This window comes from Gymnodraco acuticeps, unplaced genomic scaffold (assembly GCF_902827175.1).
Source record: "Gymnodraco acuticeps unplaced genomic scaffold, fGymAcu1.1, whole genome shotgun sequence".
Taxonomy (NCBI): Eukaryota; Metazoa; Chordata; class Actinopteri; order Perciformes; family Bathydraconidae; genus Gymnodraco; species Gymnodraco acuticeps.
The window spans coordinates 5,412,475-5,436,923 of record NW_022990295.1 but is presented as its reverse complement, the minus strand read 5'-3'; the positions used below and the strand labels follow the sequence as shown (position 1 = coordinate 5,436,923).

Genomic DNA, 24,449 nt, shown 5'->3' with positions numbered 1-24,449 from the left:
CCACCCTCTCTCTCTCTCCATTCAGTGTTTCCCCGTATGATATATCAACTACTCCGCCCGGCAGCCTCCGCATATCCCCAATATTATTTAAACACATTCACTGTTATTGCTGATATTTTGATATCACTGGCCCCCGTAAAAAGATTGTTTATAATACTTCAATTTGGGAGAGTCCAAATATTTTTTCTTGGCCACAGCCTTGAATAAACAGCGTAATATTGTTGGAGCGCTCTGGCCACTGTACTGTCGGGCCCAGCGGAGGCTTTATTACCACTGCTGGGCTAACTGAGAGGGCCGAGCCGTCACTGGAGATGTATGAGAAGGTCAAAGGTTTAATTCCCCACTGCACAGAGGTCACGACACGTAAACACATTCCCTCACTCACCCATAGTGTTGACCATGGTCGGCTGTATAAACGTTTAATTGTGTATTATTTTATTTGAAAACACAAATGGCCGCCGACTGCATTCGGTGCGGGTTGTGTTTAAGCTATCACGCTCCCAACCTGAAATTAGCCCTGTTACATAAGAGCCTGACTGGTGTGACTTACCACATCCCCTCTCTATGACCTTGCACCCCTCTAATTTGTTTGCAAACCCAAGCTTTCGGAGTGAGTATTCCAGAAATATGAAAAGCCAGAAGACAGAATGAGGTGGAAAATATGGAAATGCACTTAAATTGTAATTTGGAGTTCTTTTAAATGGATTTCTCAGGGGGTCCGACGACTGTAGCCCTTGTTTAAAAATCTCCAGATTAACTTGCCTCCAAAGGAAACACCACTTCAGCCACTTTGTGTTTGTGAGTCTACTAATATTATTCATTTTGTGTAAACCTGGTGTGTATAAATAGCAACTGAGAGGAAGCCAGTAAATGGGGGATAACGCTGGAGGTAAATATTTTTACTCCAAATATCCACCAAGGCAGCACTAACGGGCCTGCAGTATACGTCTGCTCACATAAAACAGGCAACATGAGCACCAGGTTTCCAGGGTTGGCTCCAGTCAATTGACAGTAGCACAGTAGTTTGGGCCCAATTGGCCAAATCATGGATAAGCTTAATTGCTGGTGTGATAGAGAAAACAGTTCGGCCTGAGAGATGCCGGATGATTGCAGAAACAAAGCATTGAGCCATACTGACAGACGTCTGGCAGTGCCCACCGCTCGGCAAACAAAACCCAGCCTGTTGCTCCCTCGCAGTGTTTTCAGTGTGAGAGCACTCCGTTTTAGCATCTCTATCACGTCCTCGCTACACTTCCTTTTGCAGACAAATGATTTACCTTCCTCTCCCCTCCTTTCTTTTTCTTCTTTTAATGTCTCTTTCTCACTTACACTCACATAATCAGAATCTCTCCCCGCACCTTGGCCAAAGCTGAAAATGTGCCATTGTTAACACTTGGTAAAATCCACTATAAAACGTTATTTCTGCATGAGGTTTTCCACAAATAATCCCTGGGTTTACTGTTCTAACTCACGATGTGGAAAAGACAGCTACTGCTGCAAGTAGTAAAAGCTCTTTGAATGAGGTTTGGGCACTGATGTAATGTAATGACTGCTATTATTCAGTCATTATCAGCTAATTATGCTGTAATTGTTTCCCTTTTACTAATGCAACGTTGGTTTTGTATACACGTCTTTGTTTTTATGTATTGTTTCCTGCTGTGACTGCCTACATTTCATCGGCATTTCATAGTTAATCGTGTGTTAAACCCCCCGAATTACAAAAGCAATCCTTGTTCTCACTTTGATCGAGTGTTTTGTAGCATCGCACATGTTTGGTTTTATGTGCCTAGCTTTTGAGACATCTTTCTTTTAGTTTTCTGCATCTGCCTAGAGAAATAACTTTTGTTTGACTTTTCCTGCATTGGGAAATGACACTTTATTTCCTTCAACAACTGAAATAGTCTCCAAATAAATAGCAATTGGAGTTACTGCGACATACTGGGAAAGTTAAGCTCCTGTTAAATGCTACAAATATTATTTTTCATTGCTGTTAGCACCACAACTGATCATTTCATTTCTTTGTATTGGGTGGTGGGCAAAAAACAGGTAGATATCTCAAAAGTCTAGATAGCACTAGAGGTAGATTAACTGAGGATGAACCTTCAGTCACATTATGGCTGAATAAAACCTGAAATCCCCATCTCACATACGTTGTGTCCTCTCTTGATTTTTTCTGTCCTCAGATGTAAACGAGTGCTTGAACCAAACAGCATGCAGTCATGGAAGGTGTGTCAACATCGAGGGCTCCTATAGGTGCAACTGTTTCCAGGGATACAAACTCTCACCGGACAATATATGCCAAGGTAAGGACATTCAGAAGTCAGAAATCATTTACTGTACAGCTCTGTGAATATATCTCTACAGTGCTACTACAGAAGCCTCCAGGCACTAATGACAATTAAAAAAAAGGCTACAAAAAAATAAACGTTTGTCTTTATTCTGTATCTTCCTTCTAGATGTGGATGAGTGTGCGCTTCCTGGAGTTTGTCTCCACGGCCACTGTGTCAATCTAGACGGCACCTACAAATGTACCTGTAACCATGGTTACCAAGTCACCTCAGACGGCGCAGCCTGCGAAGGTCTGCAAAGGATTATCTAGAGCTGTTGGGCGTAACTCATCACTGCATACTTCTCAGTGTGTGTAGCTCTCTCTGCATCGGTGTAATGTCTGCAAATTGTTTCTTTTTGTTAGATGTCAACGAGTGCGCAACTGGTAATGTGTGCCCTGCGGGAATTTGCATCAACACTGCAGGTTCTTACACTTGCCAGGACTGCAGGCCTGGGTTTGGACCATCTGCTGATGGACTGAGATGTGAAGGTATGAAATGGGCTGTTTAATGATTTCTCCTAAACAGTGTTTTTTGACACACATCTGTGACGAAGTGTGCGCCAAGTTTAAGTGGTAATCTGTGTTTTTCTGTGTTTTTAGACGTGAATGAGTGTGCCCAGGGTGACTTGTGTCTTGGTGGGGTGTGTGCCAACACGGAGGGATCCTACACCTGTACCAGATGTAAGGCTGGCTACAGAGTGTCTCAAGACCGGCAGAGGTGTGAAGGTAAACTCCAGCTGTGCTCCTTATTCAGTAAAAAACACTACGACTGTGGAAGACTCACTCAACACATCTGGGCGTTTTGTCACCTCAACAATAAAAACTTCAAGTGAAACCCCTCCACATAGTATTCAGTCTTTATAGTGATCAGTGTCCATGCATGTCTGTGCATATCTTTTAACCAGATGTTGACGAGTGCCAGTCCCTGTCTCCCTGTACCAATGGGATCTGTCTGAACTCGGAAGGCTCTTACACCTGTGAGAACTGCCCCACCGGGTACAGGGTATCATATGACGGAGAGATCTGTCAAGGTAGGATTTTTCAACACCACTTTTAAAAATGGAATCCAGCATGCTGCCATATGTATATTATTAAGCCTGAAAAAAAGAACACTGGTGGGGTTTAATGGTTATTTCTTTCATCAGGAATGTAGTCTTTTTTGGGGGCTGTGAGACGCCCCTGTCCCCGCAACATATGTCTAACAGTTTATGTTGTTTTCACGCCAGATATTAACGAGTGCGCGCTGCCAACCACATGCCCCCAGGGAACATGTACGAACACAGATGGTTCCTTCACGTGTATCGTCTGCCAACCTGGATTCAGAGTCTCTGAGGATGGACAACAGTGTGATGGTGAGGATTGGCTGTGTTTGTGCAGGAATGTAATGTGTTTATTCAGCACAGGTGTGTCTAGCTTCCTCTTCTGTTCAAACTGTGCCTTAAAGGAATACCTAACCCACAAAATAATGATTTGTTTATCAATTACTCATACATTGAATTTCCTGATTTTTTGTTGTTGTTTTTCTTACATTCTTACATTACAAAAAAGTAATTGATGAATAAATCTAAATGTGGTACTTGGATTATACTGCATGTGTTGCGTCAGTTGGAAAAAGGATGTTGTCATGCTGTTGTTGCTGTTGTTAAACAGTAACCTTACCACAATTCATCGTCATTCGTTTTGCTATTCACCTTGGAACCATGTAAGAAAAACAAACTTTTATTTTGATTTGGGTGAGTAATTGATAAACAAACGATCATTGTGGTGGGTGAAGTAGTCTTTTAGTACACAACAAAGCTGCGTTTAAAGTTGAACGTGCAAGCTCTGTGGAACATGTTGCTTCATGTTGTACATGAACAGCATCAGGTGTGACAGCTTGGATCCCAGAGCTCCGTCATAAAAGCCCTAAAATCCCAAAATACACCTTGTAGACATCACATCATAGCTGGATCCTGGAGCCGTTCGCCTCTGGTACCGCTCATCTCATCCTCGCTCAACATAGTGAGACACCGGCCCTCAAATAGAACAAGATGATGTCAGGCAAATGTTCTGCAGATAGCTCATCTTAAGAGATAGAGGTGTCAACACTTCTAATTTCTAGTTCCAGTTCTTACCGATCTAGCTGATTACAACTGCCGGGCTTTATTCATTTGAAGCCAGAGATTATAATCTTTGCTATGATGTGTCTATGTTTGTGTCCAGATGTGGATGAGTGCTTGGTGTCTGACGTGTGCCATGGCCAGCTGTGCTTGAACACCCCAGGTTCCTACTCCTGCAGGAGCTGCGGAGCCGGCCTGCAACTGTCTGAGGATGGTTACGGCTGTGAAGGTAAAAAAAAAAACTGCCACAATGGCGAACATGGTACCAAAGTTACGGTAGAGCAGCGTCATACAGGAATGCATTAGACCCAGAATATGATTACAGAAAATCTTTGCAGTGCTCTGTAATTTGTCCTGACATGATTTATGAGATCAATGCAGTGAAACGGCTGCTTTGACGAGTCCAGGGAGGTCAGATCTGTCATTACTTCATGGGAAGCAGAACAGGAGTGACTGTTTAAATGTAGTCAAACATGGCCTTACTTAGTCATATATACTGCGGTGTGTTTTTGAATGGAAGTGTGGATGTAGCCCAAGAGGAAGATCCCCTACTGATATGTGTCTCTGGGCTGGGAAAAGGTTTTATAAAACAAGCCCGTGACCAAGTCGTCCTCTGATAGGATTTTAATGGTTGTCTCTGATGCCATGGAAAATATTAAAGTTTTAATTTGAAATGAAGTCAACCACTCCCCTGCCTTCCACAAAGTGCAGCTAGCTCGCCCTGTTGAACTCTCCATGTTCAGCCAAAGGCAAAACGGAGCCGTCTCCATCACTTAACAATGGCCCACACTCTTTTCTCCGTAAGAAATACAATCTGTACCTCAAGGAATTTTCATATAACAGCGAGCCAGTGACTGTTTGTAGATACAGTAATTATGTGCCACCTGTAATAGCTTGCTGTTTTGGATTCAATGACCGTCCTGCATACTTATCTCTCCACCCTTTTTAATAAAACACTGTCAGTGTGATCTAATAAAGAGTCACACACACACACATCATTTTTAAAAGATAAGACAAAAAGTGGGCTCGCTATAAACTAGATCTAACCTTTTCTTCTGCTCCTGTCTCTCAGACATTGATGAGTGTGAGACCCCAGGTGTGTGTCCCGCGGGTGTGTGCACCAACACAGAGGGCTCCTTCTCCTGCATGGCCTGCGACCCGGGCTTCACTGTGGCTCCTAACGGGCTCTCATGTGAAGGTACGGCATATTGGGTGGTTCGCTCTGGTCCCTAAATGTACGATTTCTGCACAATCATTTCCTTAGTCTAAGTTAGTCATCTGTTCCAGCCCAGCATGACTTTTTGGAGTTAAGAAGTAAGAAGAAGTCATTACTTGCTGATGATGCATACGTTTTCTTACACTGTGGTCTGGAAGCTCCTCATCCAAATGGCAGAACTTGGGTTGAATTTGAATTGAGACAGAGGGATTTACAGCGGGTGTGAATGTGTCATACTGATGACGTCTGTGTCTTTGTGTGGCTGGACAGATGTGAATGAATGTGAGGACCAAAGTCTGTGTGTAGAAGGCCAGTGTACCAACACCATCGGTTCCTATAGCTGTTTCTGCCCCGATGGTCTGGAGATGGTGGATGGGACGTCCTGCAGAGGTACACACACACACACACACACACACACACACACACACACACACACACACACACACACACACACACACACACACACAAAACATACCATTAGTGGTTCTCAAAGCTTACCTCATGTTGGCACCCTAACACAGCTGTGTGTGTATATTTCTGACAGATATCAATGAATGTTTAACCGTCATGAGGATCTGTGGTGAAGGAGACTGTGTGAACACTAAGGGCTCCTACACATGCATGTGCCCTGATGGATTCAGCACTGTCGATGGGAGGATCGGCTGCCAAGGTATTGTAGGAAACAGTGGGAAATTATTCTCAAATGATTTTAGGAGCTTTTGTGTAATTGGGTGAGGCAGAGTAATAACTTGATAAAGCTGTTTGTAATGTAATAATGATTATACCCCATATTGCTTATGTCATTTTACAGTAACCTTGTTGGCCTGCACAATAGTATTCATTGAGTGCAGGCAGGGTGACAGACAGTATCACTCTCTGTCTGCTGAGGCCAGGCCTGGGACCCTTGGCATGGGTGCTCAGTCCGGCCTGTCTGTTTAATGGGCCGTGGCCTCATCCACTGTCTCAGCTCACTCTCCCTTTCGGACATCAGTTTGATGTTATTCCAGCCGCACCCATTCACAGCGATGGGAGAAGAAGAATGAAGCCTGCTCATCAGCTATGGAAGGCTTTTCTTTTCAGCAAATAACTTTGGCTTGGATTTCAGAATTAGATCAGTGTTTTTTTCTGGTGGCTCTTGCAAGTACAGTAAGAGGTGAAGTTACGTAAACCGTTTGGTGGTGAAATACCCTTTTGTGATGTGAAGCAGGTAGGATTGAATCTCTGGATCCAGGCCCCTTTAAGAAACTCGCTCAATTCTTGATGGTTTAAGTTTGACTTACAATAGAGGAGGGTCAGTCCTTGAACAGGGACATTCTTCCACTGAGGCTTTGGCCTTGGAGCGTCTTAGATATGGTACACAGACTCGGAGCAAACTAGCCTGCATCAGGTACTTTGGCTGCCCGCCACAACAAAATACTCCACTCTAATTATCCTATAAATCAGCAGTTGTCATATATTTCCTTGCAGCCTGCCATTGTGTGTACAGTGCTGACACAAAGAAAGCCAGACCCCTCTGACATGAGCCTGCAGGGGGAGGAGAAGGGAGAAGGGAGGAGGAGGGTATGAGTTTATGGGAATGAAAGATGGGTTGAGTCAGGTGATGCTCGGCAAAATGATGCTTGTCCTTGACCAGGCCAGTCTTTCAGCAGAAACAGAACAAATGTAAGAAAGGACTGACAGCACACTGAAACACATCTAAATGTAATCTGAATCAACAGGTTGTGCCATGGCCTTGCTGAGCCTTTAGTACAGGCTTTGAATCAACTCCAAAGCTCTCAGTCTCAGAATTTTATGTGTTTACTTATAGTCTGGGCTATTGTTTTTTTTCACACTATCTTTGCAAATGGGTGTTTGCCTTGTTCATCTTGATTATCAAATGTTGGAAAAGGATGATGGGCTTTAACCCAGCGGTGGATTTCCCCCGATTTCTTGACTTTCCACCTCCTTTTCCCGCAGGCCTACGTGCCTTACAAGTTATGTTGTAATGCCGCAATTATCCACCAATCTACAGCTAATCAAGCAAGTCGCATTTATTATTATTTTTCTTTTTTACGAATTGGATGGTGAGATATATGTTTTTTTCCCTCCTTTGTTTCCTGTTTGCCGGTACACTGTTAAGCTCTCCAAATGGCCAATGCATCTTGTGCTCAGACAAGCGCTTGATTACACATTCTTTTTGTGATTCTTATGAAAAGGAGTGGTGTTCCCTGTGGATGTAATGAAGACAGAAGATATATGGGGATATTAAGTGATAATTAACATGTAGCAAATCTTGACACACCCTTCCTCCAATTACCTTATCCCTCTGTGTGACGAATGAAGGTATTCTGATTCTGATTCTCTCTTAATTTGTCTCCCTCTCTCTGCCTCAGATGTGAATGAATGCGAAAAAGACGATGCGTGCATCCGGGGCGAATGTATCAACACTGACGGCTCGTTCTTGTGCTTGTGTGAGGCTGGCTTTAAGTTTGACACCGACACGGCTGACTGCGAAGGTAAGACAGAATAGAACCCCTTGTGATGCTCTGTTGTTTGTGTCATAGTGATTGTTGAACCCCTAACTCTGTCCTGAGGTTTCTCTGCGCAAACCAATATGTCACCATTAGCTGTTTGATCGTCACGCTACATTTAAGCTCAAGCATAGCACACTTGGCCATGATTGATTATCTATAGGCAGTTGGGACTGGGCTCCAGGGAAAGTGTCCAAGCCTGGCTTAGAGGCTTTCCTCCAGGGTCCCAGGAGCGAGGGGTGCCTGGATAACATGGCTGGAGCCCTGAAATCCCAATCCCATGAGGGAAGTATGAATGACCCGATTGTGAACGGGAGGTGTTTCTCCCTCTGGAACGTCTCCCTTTAGCTCCTTCACAAGTTCTTCGGTTGCTGTGATAATATTGTTCTTGGCCATTCCTGTTGCCTGCTGCGTTTACTGAGGACAGCTACACCACAGGCCTCCTGACTACCTCCTGCTGTACAGCCATTACACTGGAAGCAGCAGAGCAGTGGAGGGAATATCTGTGTGTGTGTCAGTTTCTGATTGCACATGTGGTTGCATTTGTACCTCTGTTTGTCAGTTACTAACCAACATCTGTCTTGCTCCCTTTTTCGCTGTAGACCAGAATGAGTGCAAGGAGTTTGGGAGCTCAGTGTGTGGTACCTGGCGGTGCGAAAACACCATCGGCTCCTACCGCTGTTTCATGGGCTGCCAGCCTGGCCTCCAGGGAGACGACGCGTCGGACTGTGGTGAGTGGTGACACTGGTAAAGACCAGCACACGCAATTATGTCAGGGAAAAAAGATTTTAAGGCTAACTGTCTTAAAGCATTGAATAGTAAGCATTATGTAGCTCTTAACTATTTTTGTGCCATTTAAATCTTGGGCTGTAGTTGAAATAAAGGCAAGCGTAGCCTCAACTCAACTCTGCATACTCTTCAGGACTGTCCCTCTGTGCAGAGATAATGATATCTGTTTGGCATGCAGACACAGAGAGGCTGATGGGAATCAAAGAGCTATCAGGTACTCGAGGTCTTCCTGCACAAGAGGCCATAAAGGAGATGAGGACAAGTAGCCCCTTGAAATTGGGACACTCTAGAAAGAGGAGTGCACTGTCATTAAAGGGGGTGTGAGAGGCCAGCAACTGATAATGGTCTCATCCTCTGGACAACAGAGCTAATGGAGTGTCTCTGGCAGAGGCACACGGTGGAACCTGATCACCTCTGTTCTCCTTTTGAGAGGGGATGCATTTATCCGCCGTTACCTATTTTCCTCCCCTTAAGAGGATCCCGGTCACCTGGTTTGACCGGCTAGGCTTATATTTATGCTTCATCTGGGCCCACAGCTGGCCAACAGCAACAACAGACACATCAAATCAATCAAATCAAGTTTTATTTATATAGCACATTTATAAACGATTTTTGGTTGAGCCAAAGTGCTGTACATAGAATAAAAATAGTCTACAGTAGAGACACTTTACAGCAAATACAACAGCACAGATTGTTCAGAATATCAGTATGAGAAAAACGACACCCTCTGTCCTTAGACCCTCACATCGTACAAGGAAAAACTTCCAGAGAAAACCCACAGTTTAAGGGGAAAAATGGGAGAAACCTCAGGGAGAGCAACAGAGGAGGGATCCCTCTCCCAGGACGGACAGACGTGCAATAGATGCCGTGTGTGAATCGAAGAGCTAATACATTTTACAGCATATAGACCGAATGTTAGGAAATGCATGTGTCTGTAATAAGAAGATGAATCCACGAGGATGTCAGCTACAATCCTGTGGAAGCCATCAGGGAAGCAGCATGACGAGACCCAAGGCAGGACCGCAGAGACAGGTTCAGCCACGACCCGAATTCCACGACTTAATCCAGAACTCAGGATAGAGGATCCAAGACACAGGACTACAGTAAGAGGATCAGCCTCGACTCCGGATCCCGGCGTAGATATAGATACAAAACAAGAAAAAATATTTGGCTGGGTTAATCGGAACAAGAGAATACACAGACACAGTCAGAGAGGGAAAAGGTCATTGGATAAAAGTTATTCTTGATAACCCTCTAGAAAGATCTCATGAACTTCCCCACTCAATCTATCAAGACCCGAGCAGTTCTATTAGATATAGGATAAGAAACAGAGAGAGGGAGCACAACAACCTATCTCTTCGTCAGATGCACTCCCCCGCTTATCTAAGCGACTCTGTACTCCGTTACCCTCTACAAGGCCATAGACCAGCAGAGGGAAAATGGGGGGTGTGTAAGGGTTTTTAAGAATAAACCGCAAGGGTCTAAAGGGAAAAAAGATTAAATATAAGGTACTATCTCCACAACCACCGGAATACATGAAGCTGTCTGTGTTTACTGGCAGGATTAGACACCTAGAGATATAAATGTGGTATGTTGCACAACGATTTATGTTTATTTTGTAGCGCAGCATTACTCATCGGTGTTGCTCTCACAGCACCATAAAACAACAAGTCTTGTTTTTTAGAAACAATATGCCAGACAAAAACAAAAGGACGAATATTTTCCTTATAACAAGTCAGAATCCAAACAGTCACCGGAGATTGACAGGGGGGAAAGCAGACTGAGAGCATCTGAATGGAATGATGTGTTGGACTGCCGATGGAGGCTGTGGGTGTTTGCGGGTGATTGTGTGTGTATGTGTGTGCGCATGTGGTTAGCTGTGGGTTTTTTTTGTTGCAACTCTGCTTGTGTTAGAGAAGGAGAACCAGAGTCTAACCGTCGTATAAATGCACTCGGGGTGCGGTGCGGCTTCACAGACTCTCATGAGCATTTAGTTTTTATTGGACTATCAACAGATGGAAATCAAGGGAGAATATGATGATCGGTGACGGATCAGACCCCTCCGTTACCCTGGTCCCCGGCTATGTGTGGCTGCCTCCTCGCTGCACTTTATGGTGTTGCCTGTCTGGCATCAGCTGAACAGTGCCAGGGTCTGGAGTGTGATAAGAGCAGATTGAAAGCAGCTGCTGACCTCCACTCCTTCAGTGTAATATTCGAAACACTGCCAGGCCGCTCATATAGGCATAAATCAGTGCCACGTTATGCGCTACAGGTCACACATTTCTTCCTGTAGAGCATGATGTTATCTTTAGGTGGGATATGATATATCACATTGGAGCCACAGACTCCATTCAGACCAGTTGAATGGTGGGAAAGCAAAGTATAATGAGAAACTGGAGGAACCCAAGCGAGCCCTCATTTCAGGAATGGTTTATAGGGTTGGCAAAAGTGGCATCAAACGAAGAAAAACTCATATTTAAACTGTAAGGACTGAGGAAGATTGATACATATGTGGCTTAGTGAGGAGACTACCTGAAATACACTGTTAATATCCAACTATGTTAAAGTAAAAATACATAATATTTAGATAAACATCACACGGTATCATGTCTGATAAGATAAGATGTACTTTATTCATCCCAATTTGGTAAAGGTTTTTGTTGCAGCAGCATAAACAAAACAAGGCATTGCACATAATAACAAATTAAAAGAGTAGAAATAAACAATTCTAAAATAGAAACATCTCAAAATAGAAATAGATAGAAACCAGCATTAGAGAGTAAGACAAATATACAGATAATGACTGTGTTGCTTGAAAATTAAATAATGGTGCATATTAATGTTGGAAAAAGCAGCTTTTACTTTTACAAACTTTATTAAAATATACAAGTTGTTTGATTTGTTAGCCAAAATATGACGATGTTTATAAAAAACATTCAATAAAATACTGGTAAAGAAACAAAGAAAAAGCTTCACAATGTCCCCTATGTTTCCACACATCTCACAGTTTACCTAATTCTGTATTTTGCCAAGTTATGACGGGACCATCTTCCCCTCGTTGCTATGTTGTGACTCAAGTGGTCCGTGTTTTCACTAGACCCCACAACAAACACTCGTACAGCTCAGCGTTGACTCACAGCCACAGTTTAAGCACCAGGCCCTCTCACCCTCAGAAGCCCAGCGCTGCACACAATAGTGGCTTGTTTCACCTCACGATTGCAACTTGTGGGAGATGCTTGCCGTCACCCCAATACAATTCCAGGGAGGGAGCTCAATTACTCCAGGGCATTTTTGTCTGCTTGTAAAAATCATCAAATATTTAAGAAGAGGCCAGACACTGTAATTTGCCATTTCTATGAGGGGCGTTGTTTTATTTTTACTCACCGGCCTTCGAAGGGGCAGCGGTTGTCTTTGGCTCTGCTCACGGTACTCATTTAGATTTAGAGGCCATAATACAAAAGGGGAAAACACTTTATTTTCCACGACTGTGCTGTGGGGGCTGTAGTTCTGCAATGATGCTGTACTCAGGGCCATGAGAAAAGGGCAGTATGTGTGTAGTTGCAAGTCATTGTTTTTCATCTTTAAGTCACCATCATGCTCATAAATCGCCTCAAGCTAAGCCTTGTCTTTAATAAGGCTTGCCCCAGGGCGGAAATTGTCTGTGGTCACGCTCTTGCCAACCTCCCACCCCTTTAAACGTATAGAAAACCTAAAGACTTTACCGTGTGTGTGTGTGTGTGTGTGTGTGTGTGTGTGTGTGTGTGTGTGTGTGTGTGTGTGTGTGTGTGTGTGTGTGTGTGTGTGTGTGTGTGTGTGTGTGTGTGTGTGTGTGTGTGTGTGTGTGTGTGTGTGTGTGTGTGTGTGTGTGTGTGTGTGTGTGTGTGTGTGGGATCAAGCACACATAGAAGTCCACACATTGTACGACAGTTTGACCTCCGCTGTAGTTAACCCGTGACAGGTTGTAGATGTAATGTCAGATAAAGCGTACAAACATGCTCCCCTGAAAACAAATACCTCACCCCATCCTCGCCCAGTCACGTGTGAAATAACCTCTGCATATGGGTCCAATCAGACAAGGGGTTGCCCAGAGAATAAGTGTGTGCTGCGGAGGGTGAGCCAACAGTCACTGATTCTTATTGTATTGTTTCCTGCCACCATGTGCTCCAGATTAACACATGGCACAGATTCCCACAGCATTAAACCTTCCTACCCCCCCCCCCCCCCCCCCCCTTAAACCGCAGCATCACCGGATACAGGAAGCAGGTCCTCCTGGGTCAGGCCATAAGGAAAGGTGCCTATTGGGCCGGGGTCTCCCTCCCACCTCAACTGAACTCCTCACCCTCCTCAGTTCTCCCCTCTGGGCAATTTACAGCTCTGCAAGTGTCCTGACGTAACTGATTAGTACATGGACAGACTAAGAAAGGTGACCCCACCTCCTGCTGGTGTGACCGACTCTTGGTTGATCTGATTTCGTATTCTTCCTTTTTTCCCACAAACCATTATTGCTGTGATAATTAATTTGACCCTCTGCTTGGAAGATCTGAATGGCCGGTCCAGTTAAGCTGCCACTCAAACTCAACTGAGTCAGAAACACAGAAAAACAAGAGCCATTAAAATAGTTTTGCTGTGGATGCTCTCATTCCTCCCCCGGATGATGCTTTGATTGCATCTCATCATCACAACATGTGGTTTGCAACAGATTTTGTTCCATGTTACAGATGAATGAAAATCCGTCAGCAGACACTGATTATTTTATATATTACCGGCGAGATTTCATGGTCTTCCTCCCAGACCACCCTGCTGGCAGCCGCTGTCATTCCATCATTCTCAACTGCACTTAAGCTCTTCACAATGCTCCTCAAACTCTGATATACAATACTTAATATCAGCGCATAACCTTAATTGAGCTCTGGGAAAATCCTTCTTGAAAATGTATTTCTCAATCACTTATTATCTTGTAGGAGCCAAAAAACGTTGCCACTTCCACAGCAGTCTGTCATCTCTATCCTCAGCTGCAGAATGCTAATCCAATGGGGGGGCGATTTTCAGTATGTGTCCATCCATTCTCACTCGATCATCTTGCTGCCATTTGAGCCCACAAGTCTATTCTAGCAATCCTTTTCAGCATTTCTTGTTAGAGGTTTAACAAATGACAAAGGCAATTTTGTCTGTGCAGTTTTATTAGCCCGTGGGAGCCCCTGTCTCTGACCCCAGAGGCATGTTAGAGAAGCGGCCAAGTCAGGACAGAAACACTGGCGGAGGACTTGTCCCCCAGCAAGCCTGACAAAGTAGTTGTCTGTGTTGGAGGGGGAGAGAGGGCCCTGGCCAGATACACTGTTCAAATGAAATGGCTTGTGGTTTTTCTGGCCTACTTTCTCACTGTCTTTAGCTGATACAGCCTTTATAGGTGCTCAGAGGATAAATAAAACTGGTTAGACAATATGTGAATGACTGTGCTTTGTACTCCATAAACCTGCCACTGGATTCAACCGTTTGTCCTTACTGACAGTCCTATCCAAAGTAAGCTTTACAAGTATGAGACTGTTACATTTAATGGTTATTTGAGTATTCAATGTGTTGGTATTTTCAGCATTTTTTCTTGCATGTGTGATCACTCCTGTGGAGTTACTGTTAGTCATGGAAACTTTGAATAAAAGGGTCATTAAGGGTGGTTATGAAACTTAAAGTCAACAAAAGTTGAAATCCTGCTTCTGACTCTAGTAATGTTAGGTCACAAATCTGTCAGTCATAATGTTACAAACTTAATGACTTGCAGAACAATAAAAGGACAGACTACATTTCATTTTACTGAAAAGTATTTACTTTTTATTTCTTAATTGAAAAGAAACATATGCCGCTTTTAACATTTCTCTTTAAAGGTCAAAAGAGGCCATTACATACCGAAGACAAAAAGACATGAAGAGTTATTTGTATTGACCTTTATGTGACCCTAAAGCAGATCTAAACGTTTACCATTGACCAGTGGCCAATCATACTGACCAGAAAACATATTCACTAAAGTGTGTTCAATAAACTCTCTGATTGTGTTTTAAACTTTGCTTTTTAATTACTGATTTTAAATGTCAGTTCTTAATGTCTTTCATTTATTGTAAAGCACTTTGAATTGCCTTGTGTTGAAAAGTGCTATATAAATAAACTTGCCTTGCCTTAAACAATTATAGTCAGACTTGCTCTTCAACAGAATCAGACTTTCAAATCAAATCAAGTTTTATTTATATAGCACATTTATAAACGATTTTTGGTCGAGCCAAAGTGCTGTACATATAATAAAAAATAGCCTACAGTAGAGACACTTTACTACTATTACATTGGCCTCCTTTGTTTTCAAAACGCAAAGAAATGAGAAACAGCTAACAAATGTTGCCTTTAAATAGCGTGTGATGGGGAATTGGAAGTGCTGTAACATGGTCAAGTATAACAGCCTCAACTTCCAGGTCTCTCTCACACTGATATACAGCATACAGTCCCTCCACTGAATTTACTGATACTTGTACTTTCATATTACCTAGATCCACAGCTGATGTCAAACACATTAAAATGCATTCAAACATGTTGACTGAGAAAGGGAGTCAACTCCTTCAGAATGGGGTCAAAAAGCCTCTTTAAACCTGAACTCTGCCATCTCACAAATTGAAAACTCCTTTGGCTCTTACAGTACATGTTACGAGTTTGAAAACACTTTTAATGGATTGTCTTATCTGTACACTGTTTCTGGTTCTGTTATGATGGGAGTGATTTCTGTTGTTATTGTAAGGTAACAATGGTAGTGATGTTTAGTTTGGAACGACGGCGGCATATTTACAGAGGCGGTCTGAAAGTCTATTGTGCAGAGTGACATTGTAAATATTAATGCTGTGCTCGCCTCTCTGTGTGCTCTCGCCTCCAGATATTGATGAGTGTGTCAATGAAACCATGTGTGGGAACCACAGCTTCTGCGAGAACACGGATGGCTCCTTCCGCTGCCAGTGTGACCAAGGCTACAACAACCCCCCCGGAGACATGAGCAAATGTGTCGGTCCGTAACCGCTCTACAATTAATATTACTTGTTCATTATTGCTTAAAAGATATTCCTATAAAAACACCAAAACCAACAGTGAATTAATCATATTTATAAGTTTGTGACGTTAAACCCTGATGTATAATTTTCCTCTGTGGAGCTACATTTTTGTTCTCACTAGAGCTCCAAGTGTGTATAAATATGCGTGTGAAAATAGAACCCAATAATTGTTATTTTTGAGAAATGTTTTCTAAAAACTGCCTTGCATAACGAATTTAAGAAACTATTTAGCCTTTTTGGAGATTAGAGTATATATTTATGACCCATTTTTAAAGATATAATCTTCTTTAGGAACCAATAGGCTTGAGGTTGAGTGCTTCTTTACTAAGCACTCAACTACTTGAGTGCTACTACTTACTATCATTAGACTTATATTTGTATTATTGTGTGTGTTCTTTGTCACTTTTATAGAGCAAAACCTCATTATTTTAGTTTAAAGAGAGATTAACTGATTTCTTCCAAAATCTAATTACAACATAAACTCTAATCTCAACATTATACAAATACATTTAGAATCAATATATAATTAATCACTGCAAATAAAGGTATGATCTATAATGCACAATTTCTTTCTATCAATTGGGTTTGAATTTATCTTCCAGTAACGAGATAATAAAAAATAGTTTGTCTGACCTCCCCATGACCTTGTTGAATGCATGCCTGTGCGTACGTGCCTGAAACCCTTTACTGACCTCACGCCCTCTCTCCTGTCTTTCTCAGACGTGAACGAGTGTGAGATGAGCTTGGCGCTGTGCGGGGAGGCCCTGTGTGAGAACTTCGATGGCAGCTTCCTGTGCATCTGCCCCAACAACAATGAGGAATTTGATCCCCTCACCAGCCAGTGCCGCTCCCTGGGTAATGGAGCAGGACTAGCACTCACAGTGACCCACGGGACTTAATTCTCCATCCCATCATTGGGAGACGAAATTTTCCCTGATTTAATGAGCCGTCTCTCATTATCCAAACAAGGGTGACGAGGTGGACACGGCCCACTCCTCGTCTCTTGACCTGGCTGTTTCCATGTGTTTTATAGGCTGGGGTTATGGTTGGGTGGACTATGAAAAAATTATATTAGCTTACTCCCTCGAATGAAATGAAGTCACTCCTCCTGTGGAGCCAAGTAGATACCCTGAGGGCTTTGTTAATGATAACCTATATCCTCACCAAGACAAACAGGGATAAGGTGCAGCTATGTGCAATTAGAGCTGAAGACACATTGCACAAAATCATCTCAAGTGCAGAGGTTACAGATACGCAACATATTGCAATTTCCGAATGACAGTAAAGTGCTTTCCAGCCATGGAAACACCATCACCACTCCAGCGTGATAGGCGTATGTGTACACGAATTGGGCGTATTTACATTATTAAGCGGCGCGCCCTCAGCGGGGATGTTATTTCTTCTGCCTGGGCACTAAACCCCAGCTATGCCTTTGTGTACCTTTTTGCCACATTCCGCTGTTTGCTTTTGACGTGTGTTAATCAATCATGTGAGAGTGAATGGTGTGTTGACTCACATGCCAGTGTTTCCATTTGGCTAAGCCTGCAGCTTAAGGGTGAAATGCCTGAACCCATGCCTCTAGACAAATGAGCCGGCTCAGCAGTGGCAGGCCAGGGTAATGCACTACTGCTGGAGGCATGTGGCCACTCAATGCTGATACTGAGGATTTCCTGTTAATGTATGTCCTTGGAGATCCAATCTCAGTAGAGAGATTTGAGATTAGTTTTCCCTCCTGATGTGCCAAATCCCCACCATGTCGTGAAGAAATGCTTCCTTTGTTCCTCTACAGCTAACTCGACGCCTGCTCCTGGCGTCCCTCCATCAGCTTCCTCAGCCGACGAGAGGAAGGAGTGTTACTACAACTTGAACGACGCCAACTTCTGCGACAACGTCTTGTCTCGCAACAGCACCAAGCAGGAGTGCTGCTGCACAGTGGGGGCCGGCTGGGGGGACAACTGCGAGATCCACGCCTGTCCTCTCCAAGGAAGAGGTACAACAAGAGGCCCAGAAAAAAGTGAACTTAGTCAGTGGATGTTGTAATGTGTGTTTTTATTATCTGCTACCTCACTAATGAATCCAACTCCTATTTTCCAGATGATTTTAACCAGTTGTGCCCTCACGGCACTGGATTATTACCCCAGCCCTTGTCCTTTTCACAAAACCTGGGAGAACACCGCCCTTACATAGGTACGCATAAATACTTACTCGTTTTAATGATATATCCAAGTTTCTATAGCTTCCCTTCTCACAACACTTTAAATTGGCACGCAAAGGTGCAATGTCAGCAGACCGTGTTAACCTACACCTGCATTACGTTTTAAATCCAGATAGACAGACATAATGCCTCACCACATTTACGAGGCTGTCTCCACAGTAAGCCCAGGTTTAATGTGATCGTGCCTTTATACCTGACTAACTGCTGCAACCACAGTGTGTCTTCACATCTTATTACAAGAGGAGGGAATGACGTTTACAGCAGGGTGCCAATGTGTGGCCTGTTGTTACTTTTCATCTCGTTTATGTAATACCAAGGTGTGATTCTGTCTCGTCCCTCAGATGCAAATGAGTGTGAGATGTTTGGATCGGACATTTGTAAGAACGGACAATGTTTAAATCTATTTTCCACCTATACCTGCTATTGTCGCTCCGGATTCTACTATGACAACATCCGGCTTGAGTGCGTGGGTAAGGAGATCATCTTTTTTGACATTTGAAAACCAAATCCATATACATGTAACAGCAACAAATAAACTGGAATGTCATTGTACAGGTATTAATCAAATTAAACTGTTTTCAAGATTGTTGGTCACCCATGTCTAATGCCAGTGTTTTAAATAAACGTTAGTGCGTTTAACCCACATGCTGTATCCTCAACCTGTATGCATTACAGTAATCCATTATTTTTGAAACATCTGATGTAGTGGCATTCTATAAAAAATGCTTTCAATAATAACACTAATGCTTTCAAATGTAATTTTTATTTTTTTATTTTAAATACTTACATACTTTCACTTAAAGGTCCCATGTCATGGCCATTTCTACTGATCATAATTCCATTGTTGAGGTTTAATAAAATTGATTTATATTGTGCAATTTTCCAAAATCACATTGGTTTCTCATACAGCATCTCTGTCCTAAATGGCTTGTTGGAGCTCCTGCCTCCCCCTCCCTATGAGCCCAGTGGCCGTCTGCGAGACAGCGAGACACAGCGAAACCCAGCCCGAAACCAGCCCTAACACACACACACACCCGCAGCCTGGCTGGGAGTTTGTGTGTGTGATCACACACCGACTCACAGCCTTGTGTGTGTGTGAGGAAGACTTAACCTAACGGCTCCGCGGACGTAACGTAACGGCTCCATGGATTGGTCCATTTGGACCAATGGGTCCATTTGGGTATGGGCACGTCACTGTACCCAGGAAGAAAACACTGGAAAAAGAGAAATCTCCAACGAGGCCTATATAGAGTGCCACAGTGACAGCCATAAAACCCGGAAGTAAGCTGCGCATGGGTTCCTTCGACATAAAAGCAATGCAATTTCTCCATAGGATTTTGGAAAATAGCTCGAAATAAGGTCTGTGGTTGACACACATTTGAGAGACGGATCAGGTTTTGTTCAGTCGGATAATATCCACATGTCTACCCTACTTTTATAATTGTATAATCATCAATCTAATCGGTAGATTTATGATCGATAGATTTATGATTCGAAAATTGAATTTTTGGAACCCATGCGCAGCTTACTTCCGGGTTTAATGACGCATCACTGTGGCACTCCGGCACACGTGATACGTCCCAACTATCGTCTCCGTATAGTCACAGCTGTGTGTCTGTATTCAGCAGGATGTAGAGTAAAGTTGTTATATATATATATAATACATATAATGGCACTGTTCTAGCGGCAAACACTTAAGAAAGAACATGTGCTGTATCAGAAACAATGCGCGGCGTGTTTTGGGAGTAATATGCTGTGTGTTTACATTAGCAAGCATGCTAACACTCAGAGCTAGTCATGGAGCTAACGCTGTAGGCTACTGGAGAGAATGTGTGTAACGTAATGTCCTTGTCCTGCAAGAGAGAGGTTTGAGCTCCACACTGTTTCAGAAATAATGCTTGGTTAGTGGTTAGGAGCATTTACATGACATTTAAAGGTAGGGTAGGTAAGAATGGAGAAACCAGCTCGAGTGCGCTAGAATTTGAAAGTACGCAGCCGGAAAAAAAATCTGCCCCTTCCTTCAGACTTCCTTACAGAGCCCCTCCTCCAACACACACGAACGCGCGCATGACCAATGAGGGCACGAGATAATTTTGTGCACAAGATGGAAGGCTGACAGGCAGGTAGGCCATCCAGTTATTTTAGCAGGGCCGGCTAAAATAATTGGTCGTGCTTTTTACAGCGCCACATTTTTTTATGTATTTATTGTCAAAACATTTAATGTATTCATTGCTATCGGATGTTAAGAGCATTCCATGTAATATAACCAGAAGTGTTTCTGAAGGGAATTACCTACCCCTCCTTTAATCACCGCAACGTTTAGCTGAGATCTCCCAGTAGCAGGGGGAAGCTGATTGACGCTACAAAGGGGCGTGGCTAGCAGCAGAATCAGCCTTTTTGCAACAGGGCTGCAAAAGATGGGTATGAGCAGTATGAGGCATGGCTACAATGGGTGATCTGTTTGGTATTTTAAGCAAAAAACGTCACAGACATGCTTTGTATAGGTATGGCCCTACAATATATTTTTCCAATATAGCATAATAGGTTCACTTTAAGTAAGGTTTTGAATGAAGGACATAGAAGTGGAGTATTGTGCACTGTTAGTACCAGTAGCGTGGCGTGGGGAAAAAATTAGGGGAAGCCAATAATACGTCCTTTCTTTTGGGTCGGGGGTCTGGTGGTCAATGTAATAACGTAACCAGATGAGTGATTACAGCACCCGGTATCATTTTACACACATTTGTATCAGATGCAGGACTTACACACGCCTGTTATCTAACCGACAGGTCCGCACGCACTCTCCAGCCGAAACTCTAATAAGCATTCATTCACAAACTACATCAGGAGACCTTGAACGTTTTACGTCCGATTCGCTCCTTTTTTCCTCGCTGTACACAGCTCTGGGCATTGGCCTGTCATCAGATTGTATTTGTTGTTGCTGCTGTAGCGGAAGTTTAGTACAATTATTTTTGATGAAATACTCCAAATCTCCACCCTCCATAATTGCACTTGCTTCAGTTGCTTGCTACTTTCTAACGGCGGTGACAGGGTCGGCGTCATGGGGGGTCATTCGCGGGCCATGCCCCCCCAAATGAGTCACTGTGCCCCCCCAACGCAGGGTGGGCAAGCCTTGCCACTTTGCCGTTTAAAAAAAAATCATATAAGTGAAAACGTTTCCACTAAAGGTTTTTTGTGTGAAATACGTCAGAAATAAAGAATACAAATATAAAACACAGCCTGAGCTGTGCTCACTGCTGCTCTCTGATTGGTGTGTTGCTTGACCAATGACCCCCGACCTTTGTTTTGTTATCATTACGTGGCTGTGTGTTTAGATGAAAGCCCGGTGGCGATCTGTTCATCTGTTACACTGATTATACAGTAAAGCCATCGAAAATAATATGATATACAGTACAAGTACAGTACAAGTAGCCTACTTCTGGGTCTCTGTGTTTCATTCAAGCTCGGCTCTGTGTGTGTGTGGCACGACCGCATTTTGTGAGTGCGCAAGCGGTAACGTGGAATGTTGATGTTAGCATCTGGTTAGCTAGCTATGCTAACGGATATAAAGAGCTGTTTCTACACCAAGGTGGAGGAGAGTCCTCTCCTGTCAGACTGAGAGGATCGTATAACCTCAGCTCAGTGAGGTAAGGACTCTCTCAGTGTTTAGATAGTTAACTTTAGTGTAGGTTATCAGTGGGTCTCAAACGGTTTGGTCACCATTTATGTAAACAAGTATTTGCGAGGAATACCTTTATATGATCATTATAGTTATTAAAGAATAAGAGAATAAATAAAAAACGGGTATGAAATACTATAGGACAGTAACACAAGAATACAGTTTAAAAGGGGAGTGATTCGTAAAATATCCATAAAGAATTTAGTAAATCTGTGTACAGTTCTGTTTCATATGGGTGTTGAGAGATGTAGGCTATCCATATATCTCTTCATGTTGCTCTCAAAGTGCACCAGATTGATGCATTTAACTTCAATATTTTTAAAATAATCTTCCCGGGGGAGCATGCCCCCAGACCCTCCTAGAGAAGGTTAGGTCCACACCCACCTAAAACATGTTCACATGGATAGGATACTAAATACATTTGCACCCTTTTTATATGGTGGCCTATGTCCTTATATGTTTCTGTTTTGGTGGTCGTGCCACAACCGTGCATGTATGCACAGGTCATAGGTGCGCTATACAATAGCACTACACCCTGCAATGTGTGTGAAAGACAATAGACTTTACAGCATGTTTTTTGAAGTTGCGTTGGTGTTTGTGTGTTGGTTGTTGACGGCAGTGTGTGCCCCCCCTTTGTAAATGATTTCCCCCCCATTCGATTTGTTCTAGAGCCGACCCTGGGCAGTGAGAGTGGTGCAGTGGCGCTATCTATCTTCTATCGATTAGATTTATGATTCTGAGGGTAGACATGTGGATATTATCCGACTGAACAAAACTTGCATTTATCTAACAGTTTCGTTTTCCACTGACCTTATTTCGAGCTATTTTCCTAAATCCTATGGAGAAATCCCATTGCTTTTTTGTCGAGGGACACCGAGCGCAGCTTACTTCCGGATTTTAGGATGCGTCACTGCAACACTAAGTTGATGCGATTTGATTGGATTGTGAGGCAAGGGAAGCCAGCCGCCTCTGGCTTCCCTTGGCATGGCCCTGACCAATCACAGGTTGGCAGGGGCATCACGTGAGCCTCATCTGATCGGTCAATCCCTCAACAAAAAAATCACCAAGGGAAGCCAGATTCAGCTGGCCTCCTCTCGCAACAGTGAGTGCAATCTACTGTTTCACCATAACATCTAGAGGGGCGCTGTTTGTTTCACTCTTTGTAAAATACTCAATGAGAATGGGGGAGAGACGGGCGGCAGCAACACACAGCAAAGGAGAATTATCGAAACAAAACAAAGTAATTTTATTTATTTATTTAAATTATTACTACAATCCGAAAAAACAGGGGAAGCCTGGCTTCCCTTGGCCTCCGGGAGAAAACGCCACTGGTTAGTACATTTACTGAATATTTCTCCTACCACGTCTTCAGTTAGCCTATCATGAGGACAAGGAAAGATTGCCTGGGTAAAATAGGAAAATAAAACGGTTAAAATCAAAACAAACTAAAAATGGCAGAATGAAAAAACAAATGTTCTTCATTTGTTCCATCAAGCGATTTATTTAAAATGTTGCGTCTCAATCATTTATAACCACTTTTGCATGATAATGTATTCATATTGTAATTCCTTTGTGCCTTACTTTGTTAATTTTAGATTACGATGAGTGTGGATTTGGGACCGCCTGTGAGAACGGAGCGTGTGTGAACACGGCCGGCTCTTTCAACTGTTTCTGCAGCCCTCCGTTAGTCCTGGACAGCACGAGGCGGCGCTGCATCGGCCTCAACACCACAGAAGGTGTGAAAACAGTTCAAAATGCTTATTTGCTTTTATTGATCCGGTAGTACTTAACAAAGAGAAGACCTACAAAGTGGTGGAATGATTTTTCACTACCACCGAATAAAATGTTGGTGGTAAAAGAGCCATATGTATTTTATCTCCCTCCCTATTCTATCTCCCAGAAACCATTGACTCTGACCACGATGTGCACATGGATATTTGCTGGCAGCGTCTGGAGGGGGACAACGTATGCGCAAAGCCCCTGCAGGACCGCAGAACTACATACACTGAATGCTGCTGCCTGTTTGGCATCGCTTGGAGTGAACAGTGTGCCTTCTGTCCCCAAAAAGACTCGGGTGAGAAGCAATTTGCACTTAAGAAAGTTTAATAGTTTCTGTTTTTTTATGAACACATCATTGTTATCATCCAAAATATAACCCTCCCTGGTGCTGCTCTGTTCAGACGACTACGCAGTGATGTGCAACCTGCCTCGGGAAGGAGGAAGGGACAGTCTGCGAGAGGGGCCAGGGTATGAGTATGGTATGGAGGGGCCGGAGGATCCTGCGGAGCCTTTTGTTCCTCCGTACTGGGACAATTATGGCGGCCCCTCAGGACCCTATGACATTCCAGAGGGAGTTCCTCTCTTCAACGACTACGGCGTGCAACAGCCACCCTCCCGTGTGCCCATTGCAAGACCACGGGAGCAGCAGCCACGGCCTTTGGACCCCTACGCTGGTGGGTTTACACACCCTGAGGTTTTCATCCCCTATGTGTAGCATTTTGTATAACATACACAGTAATATGCCGACTTTTCTAGT

General features: G+C 43.4%; 1 protein-coding gene across 1 annotated transcript in view; it reads left to right on the top strand.

Moving 5' to 3' along the window:
- The window catches only part of LOC117550076 (latent-transforming growth factor beta-binding protein 2), a 94,229-nt gene that overhangs the window by 65,188 nt on the left and 4,592 nt on the right, over positions 1 to 24,449 (top strand). The window contains exons 20-39 of the mRNA XM_034222374.1: positions 2,184 to 2,303; positions 2,457 to 2,579; positions 2,693 to 2,818; positions 2,930 to 3,055; positions 3,235 to 3,360; positions 3,556 to 3,681; positions 4,532 to 4,657; positions 5,501 to 5,626; positions 5,915 to 6,034; positions 6,189 to 6,314; positions 8,017 to 8,139; positions 8,757 to 8,885; positions 15,851 to 15,979; positions 16,743 to 16,877; positions 17,812 to 18,012; positions 18,117 to 18,209; positions 18,579 to 18,707; positions 23,509 to 23,649; positions 23,814 to 23,987; positions 24,094 to 24,366. Coding sequence (XP_034078265.1) covers positions 2,184 to 2,303; positions 2,457 to 2,579; positions 2,693 to 2,818; positions 2,930 to 3,055; positions 3,235 to 3,360; positions 3,556 to 3,681; positions 4,532 to 4,657; positions 5,501 to 5,626; positions 5,915 to 6,034; positions 6,189 to 6,314; positions 8,017 to 8,139; positions 8,757 to 8,885; positions 15,851 to 15,979; positions 16,743 to 16,877; positions 17,812 to 18,012; positions 18,117 to 18,209; positions 18,579 to 18,707; positions 23,509 to 23,649; positions 23,814 to 23,987; positions 24,094 to 24,366 — 2,772 coding nt within the window. The remainder of the gene's footprint in view (positions 1 to 2,183; positions 2,304 to 2,456; positions 2,580 to 2,692; positions 2,819 to 2,929; positions 3,056 to 3,234; positions 3,361 to 3,555; positions 3,682 to 4,531; positions 4,658 to 5,500; positions 5,627 to 5,914; positions 6,035 to 6,188; positions 6,315 to 8,016; positions 8,140 to 8,756; positions 8,886 to 15,850; positions 15,980 to 16,742; positions 16,878 to 17,811; positions 18,013 to 18,116; positions 18,210 to 18,578; positions 18,708 to 23,508; positions 23,650 to 23,813; positions 23,988 to 24,093; positions 24,367 to 24,449) is intronic.